Raw genomic sequence first — 7514 nt, forward strand, 5'->3', positions numbered from 1 at the left:
CTTAAACTACTGCACAATTGCACTCATCTCACATGCTAGTAAAGTAATGCTCAAAATTCTCCAAGCCAGGCTTCAGCAGTATGTGAACCATGAACTGCCTCATGTTCAAGCTGGTTTTAGAAAAGGCAGAGGAACCAGAGATCAAATTGCCAACATCCACTGGATCATCAAAAAAGCAAGAGAGTTCCAGAAAAACATCTATTTCTGCTTTATTGTCTATGCCAAAGCCTTAGACTGTGTGGATCACAATCAGCTGTGGAAAATTCTGAAAGAGATGGGAATACCAGACCACCTAACCTGCCTCTTGAGAAATCTGTATGCAGGTCAGGAAGCAACAGTTAGAACTGGACATGGAACAACAGACTTGTTCCAAATAGGAAAAGGAGTACGTCAAGGCTGTATATTGTCACCCTGCTTATTTAACTTCTATGCAGAGTACATCATGAGAAACGCTGGACTGGAAGAAACACAAGCTGGAATCAAGATTGCTGGCAGAAATATCAATAACCTCAGATATGCAGATGACATCACCCTTATGGCAGAAAGTGAAGAGGAATTAAAGAGCCTCTTGATGAAAGTGAAAGAGGAGAGCAAAAAAGTTGGCTTAAAGCTCAACATTCAGAAAACGAAGATCATGGCATCCGGTCCCATCACTTCATGGGAAATAGATGGGGAAACAGTAGAAACAGTGTCAGACTTTATTTTTGGGGGCTCCAAAATCACTGCAGATGGTGACTGCAGCGCTTACTCCTTGGAAGAAAAGTTATGACTGACCTAGATAGTATGTTCAAAAGCAGAGACATTACTTGGCCGACTAAGGTCCGTCTAGTCAAGGCTATGGATTTTCCAGTGGTCATGTGTGGATGTGAGAGTTGGACTGTGAAGAAGGCTGAGCGCCGAAGAATTGATGCTTTTGAACTATGGTGTTGGAGAAGACTCTTGAGAGTCCCTTGGACTGCAAGGAGATCCAACCAGTCCATTCTAAAGGAGATCAGCCCTGGGATTTCTTTGGAAGGAATGATGCTGAAGCTGAAGCTCCAGTACTTTGGCCACCTCATGTGAAGAGTTGACTCACTGGAAAAGACTCTGATGCTGGGAGGGAATGGGGACAAGAGGAGAAGGGGACGACCGAGGATGAGATGGCTGGATGGCATCACTGACTCAATGGACGTGAGTCTGAGTGAACCCCGGGGGATGGTGATGGACAGGGAGGCCTGGCTTGCTGGGATTCATGTTGCAAAGAGTCGGACATGACTGAGCGACTGAACTAACTCGGATAGGTTGTTAGGTCGAGGTGTTGTGGGCTGATAGGTCCTTCTGTGTGGCTGGGGTGGGGCGGCTTTAGCTGGCAAGTGTGCTGTCATTGGTCCCTGGGATCTGGGAGGATCCTTCCGTTAGGGACTTTCCCGCCGGTGGGAAAGAGGAAGGGCCGCCCATCATGGCCCTGGGGTCCGGCCTTACATCTAGAATATTACGAGATTTGAGATCTTATTAAAAATCCTCTAGAGAATTTTGAATTGTTGAATCCTCTTGAGATTTTTGATGTTATTATGCAACCATTTCAGTTAAATTCAAATCACAGTCTGTCTTTTGTGTGACTTTGAGTCCAATGTCAGTTTGGTTTTTAAAACCTTTGCATTATCATTCAAGTTTCTCTAATATGTGTCAAACAGGGTCAAGTCTGAAACATGAACAAAGGTCTGCACCATAGTTTAATTCTCAAAGCCTATGCCATGCTGTCTTTCTACCTGTGTGCCACTCAGGGAGTATCATGCACAAATTGAGGGTGTCTCTCCATTTTCCTCTTCTCCATGATTTCTTCCATACTTTGTGATTCCCAAGGGCCTCTTTTTTTCTTTTTTTGGTACGCTGACTAGAAAGCCAGGATTTTGGCCTCCCTGTGCTATCATATACTTTCTGTAATTTAGTCCATTTCTGGTGCTGACAGTAAATACTTTTTGGATCAAAAGGTACCTATTGTCAGTTCTTCTGGTCAGAGAGGTTTTTCTCTCTTGAGTTGTGGGTATTTTCCCTGCTCCCACCATTGTAGGAATGCCTCTTCTTGACTAGGGTTTGTCTTAGGTAAAGGGCAAGAGCAAAAAGAAAAATTAAAAAGAGCATTCCCCTCAACATTTTCCATCCCACAGGTCCTCCTTCCTTATCCTCAACCTGGGAACTCTTGGAGCTTTTTGTCCACATTCACTGTACATTTCTGTGACTGAGCTATCCTCAAGTCTAAGCCTAAAATAAGAGATGAAAAAAGAACCAAAAACAGGAAATTCACCACCATGTAGATCATTCTTCAAGTTCAGATTTTCCTTCCTATATATCTGCTGTCACTTTTCAGAAATCTCAGGTAGTTGCTTTATATATCATGTAAAAGGTTGTAATCAGTGAAAGAGAGAGAAGATGGAATATTCTTGTCTATTTTAGCGAGAAGTGGAACATACAGTGGTGAATTTAACAGGCAGCCCAAATACAGTTTTTACTTGGTTTTTGATACAATGCAATTTTTAATAGCATATCTGTTTTTTAAATTATTATTATAAGCAGGATTTCACAGCTTAATAGAGACATTAAAAGCAATCTAGTCCAAATGAATTGTTTTGCAGAATATAAAATAAGAGTTTACATGATTTGCGCATGGTTACACCATTAGTTAACACTTCACTTGTGAATTGAATTATGTTTCTGTCCATTGTTCTTTGTGTACAGTTCAGCTGCAAATTAATTTGCATTCCTTAAGGCCTAATGCAGAGTCTTAAAGTTTATAAAAATTGTTCATACTGTAGTAAGTATGTATTTGGATCATTGAACATAGACTTGCTGAAATTAAAATTAACCGTTTATATTCTGAGTGTTAGTTACCTCTTGTTTTTTAATTGGAGTATATTTGCCTAACTGAACGTAAGTTTGGTTTTATATGGAAATAAAAGTAGAAGGGTTTATGGACAACTCTGGTTTAAAATATAAATTTGATACTACTCTCTTAAGTTTTTCAGTTCTGCAACCATTGTCATATGTGTCTATAATGTCAAGTTCATCCTATCCCATAGCTATATATGCAGTTCCCATGTTACTAGTACCAGATTTAACTAAAGACTGACTTTTGCTGAGCTCCTGTTTCTGTATTCCCTTTCTTTCATTGCTACTTGAATTACCTTTTTTTTTTAAATTGGAGGATAATTGCTTAACAATGTTGTGTTGTTTTCTACCATACAACAATGTGAATTAGCCAAAAGTACACATATATCCCTTCCCCTTTGAGCCTCCCTCCCACCTCTCCCCGATCTCACCCTTCTTGGTTGCCGCAGAGCACTGAGCTGAGCTCCTTGTTATACGGCGGCTTCCCACTAGCTCTCTGTTTTATGCACGGTAGTGTGTATATGTTAGTGCTACTTTCTCAATTCATCCCACCCTCTCCTTCCTCTGCTGTGTCCACAAGTCTGTTGTCTGTGTCTCTGTTCCTGCCTTGCAGATAAGTTCATCAGTGCCATTTTTCTAGATTCCATATGAATCCACTATTTGTTTTTCTCTTTCTGATATACTTCACTCTGTATAACAGGCTCCAGATTCAAGTAACATGTTCACTTCAGAATTCTTGACTTTCATTTCCCTTCCTACAAAACTCTACTTCCCTGTCTCATTAATGGTTACCAAGTTGCTCAGGCTCAAAACCTAAAAGCTAGCCAGTTCCTTTTTTCTCTCACTTTTCATAACCAATCTGTCAAATTCTGTCTGCTCAAATTCTGAAATCTCCCTAGAATTTATCAATTTCTTTTCATCGTCATTGCCACTGTTTTGTTTCCTAGATTCTTACCCATTGTCCCCTAAGAAGACTTCATGACAATTGGAATGGTCATTTTAAATAAATTTCATTATGTTACATTCCTCCCTTAAGACTGCTTAATACCTTCCAGTGGATTTTACTGTAATGTGTACTTACCTTTGCTTGTGTCCCCTGAATCAGAGGTCAGCAGACTTTTCTGTAAAAGGCAAAAGAAATAGGGACTTCCCTGGTGGTCCAATGGTGAAGACTCCACATTTCCAATGCAAGGGGTATGGATGCAATCCCTGGTTGAGGAACTAGGATCCCGTATGCTGAATGGTGCAGCCAGGGGAAAAAAAAAGGGCAAAGTATGTATTTTAGGCTTCGTGCGCCATGTGACTTGTGTCACAGCTACCCATCTCTCCCCCACTGTAGTGCAGAAACAGCCATCAGTTCAGTTCAGTCGCTCAGTCGTGTCCGACTCTTTGCTACCCCATGAATCACAGCACACCAGGCCTCCCTGACCATCACCAACTCCCGGAGTTCACTCAGATTCATGTTCATCATGTCAGTGATGCCATCCAGCCATCTCATCCTCTGTCGTCCCCTTCTCCTCTTGCCCCCAGTCCCTCCCAGCATCAGAGTCTTTTCCAATGAGTCAACTCTTTGCATGAGGTGGCCAGAGTATTGGAGTTTCAGCCTTAGCATCATTCCTTCCAAAGAAATCCCAGGGCTGATCTCCTTTAGAATGGACTGGTTGGGTCTCCTTGCAGTCCAAGGGACTCGCAAGAGTCTTCTCCAACACCACAGTTCAAAAGCATCAATTCTTTGGTGCTCAGCCTTCTTCACAGTCCAACTCTCACATCCATACATGACCATAGGAAAAACCATAGCCTTGACTAGATGGACCTTAGTTGGCAAAGTAATGTCTCTGCTTTTGAATATGCTATCTAGGTTGGTCATAACTTTCCTTCCAAGGAGTAAGCATCTTTTAATTTCATGGCTGCAGTCACCATTTGCAGTGATTTTGGAGCCCCCAAAAATAGTCTGACACGGTTTCCACTGTTTCCCCATCTATTTCCCATGAAATGATGGGACTGGATGCCACGATCTTCGTTTTCTGAATGTTGAGCTTTAAACCAACTTTTTCACTCTCCTCTTTCACTCTCATCAAGAGGCTCTTTAGTTCCTCTTCACTTTCTGCCATAAGGGTGGTGTCATCTGCATATCTGAGGTTATTGATAGACAGTCTATAAACAAATTTGTATGGCTGCATTCCAATAAAACTATTTACAAAAACAGGGTAGACCAGATTTGGCCCACAGGCTGTAGTTTGACAACTTTTGGTAATTAACTGTTGCGTGACCTCATTTTTTCCTAGTCTTTCCCTACTTGCAAGCCATGCTGCTTCTTGTCATTCTTGGAACACACCAAGTCTATTTCCTTTCTATAGTCTGTAATCAACTTTCTCTCTGCATAGAGTACTCTTCTTCCTGGGACTTTGATAGGTCGTTTCTCAATTGATGTTATTGTTCAGTTGCCAAGTCGTCTGACTCCGCAGCCGCATGTACTGCAGCACTCTAGGCTTCCCTGTCCCTCACTGTCTCCCAGGATTTGCCCAAGTTCATGTCCATTGTGTTGGTGATGCCATCCAACCATCTCATCCTCTGTTGCCCACTTCTCCTTCTGCTTTCAGTCTTTGCCAGAATCAGGGTCTTTTTCCAGTGAGTTGGCTATTTATATCAGTTGGCCAAAGTATTGGAGCTTCAGCTTCAGTCCTTCCAACGAGTATTCTCAGTATTTCTCAATATTCAAGTCTTTACTCACATGTTATCTCCTGCAGCTCTTCTGCCCAGCCCTGTCTAAAAGAATCACCATATACCATCTCCCACTTGACCCTCTTCACACTGTTTTCTTCAAGGCACTTGTTACTGCTTATAATTCTGTTATTTTTCTGTTTGTTTTCCTTAAGAACATAAGTTCCATTAGAACAGGGACGTTATCTGCCTTGTTCAGTGCTAACATTTCTATACTTACATGAGTTATTAACTCATAGTCAGAACATAATTATTTATTGAATGATTTCATTTTTATGCATATAAATTTTGTGACTTGAATTTATAACAATATTGTAAAAAATAGATCTGGCATGTTTAAAGGGAAATTGATTTAGGAAATGTTCTTAATTTTCTTTTTCTAAGCAATACTGACTCTTTTTTTCTTTTTTTGTTGGGGTTGTGAATATAGATCTGAAGAGGAATGACTATACACCTGATAAAATAATATTTCCTCAGGATGAGCCTTCTGATTTGACTCTTCAGCCTGGAAATTCCACCAAAGAATCAGAATCAACTAATTCTATTCGTCTGATGTTATAATATTACTGAATCATTGGTTTTGATTACACCTCACAAAAATGTTACTGTGTCACTTTTCTGTTAGGAGGAAATTGTTTGATAATACAGAAGAGTGTGTGCTGAATCTAGCACAGTTAAAAGGTCAATATTCTTTTGGCCCAGTTAAACTAGTCAGTCAAGAACTCCCTATATGATACAGCTGGCAGCTGTTAAATTTTAAAGGTAAAGAAAAATTAGTATTTATAACTTTTTAAAGGGCTCTTTTTAACAGAGAATTTCATTTGACTTTGTTCTGATGAGGGTAATAACCCTCTTTGTGTGGTGCAATACCATTAACCAAAGTTAGGTGTCTGCAGATTTTATTGGCAGCTGGTTTACTGCCATTCAGCTAGTGAAATGAAGTCACCCAGTCTTTTGGTTCAATGGCAGTCAGATGTCTTCCTCAGTGTGTTTTAGTGTGTTCAGTGATGTCACTAGTGCCCACCTAGATGCTTATTGGCCATGGGAAAGGAGGCTTGTTATATAATTCTAGCTCTACAGGGATATAGGAAGCCCAGGCTGAAAACCATTTTCTAAGAGGGACTTTATGAATCAGGGTTAGGCTTCTATTTAAAAGATAGAGCCAGTTTTTTGTTAAATAGAGCCCAAACTGTGCAAAAGTATAATTTTTTAAAAAAACATTGTTTTCTCAAGACATTGTTAAATAGAAGAAAGCCATGTTAGATTGCTATAACCTAAATATCTCAAAGGAAAAACTTAACTCACTGTTCAAGAGAAGTTCCCTTGTGAGAAAAGTTAAAGTGCTTTTTTCCTATCATATATATAGTGACAACTTGGAAGTTACATACTTTTCAAAAGATTTTATTGACCAATATATCAAATCAGAATGTAAACATGAATTCTTGCATATATTTAAAATTGTGTAGGAACATTTGAACATGAATAATGTTTGTGGTACTTAAGAAATTGAATTGGATTATCATTATGTGATGTTGGGAGATTGCAATGCAACTTTATGCCAATAAAATGTAATTTAACAGCCCCAGATATTGTTGAATGCTCAACAATAAGAAAAGCTTTTTGTCTGTCTAAAGTTCTGTGCTTTGATTTTTTTTTCTTTCTTTTTTTTTACCCCTAGGTACTAATTTTAATTTTTATTTGGGAGGGAGCAGTGTAAATCTTATTTGTATTCAGTAGTGTATCTCATAGATACAGACAAGGCAAAAAGAGATAAGCTGTTCAAATAGTGTTTAATATTGATGGGGGGGGAAAGAAAATGTATTAAAAATATGCTATATACATTTTGTATATCATTAAATCTTTAAAAGAAATTAAATAAATTTATTCTTGTTTACAGATGTTTTACTGAGTTTAATCATTCTGAAAAA

The 7514-nt window shown here is 39.3% G+C and overlaps 1 protein-coding gene across 1 annotated transcript in view; it reads left to right on the forward strand.

The window, feature by feature from the left end:
• TRPM7 (transient receptor potential cation channel subfamily M member 7) overlaps nucleotides 1-7481 on the forward strand; it is a gene marked incomplete at its 5' end in the record, with an annotated part of 91028 nt that extends 83547 nt beyond the window's left edge. The window contains 1 exon segment of the mRNA NM_001093785.2: nucleotides 6017-7481. Coding sequence (NP_001087254.2) covers nucleotides 6017-6147 — 131 coding nt within the window.
• Nucleotides 7482-7514: the final 33 nt, after the last annotated feature.

Source organism: Ovis aries, chromosome 7 (genome assembly GCF_016772045.2).
Source record: "Ovis aries strain OAR_USU_Benz2616 breed Rambouillet chromosome 7, ARS-UI_Ramb_v3.0, whole genome shotgun sequence".
Lineage (NCBI taxonomy): Eukaryota > Metazoa > Chordata > Mammalia > Artiodactyla > Bovidae > Ovis > Ovis aries.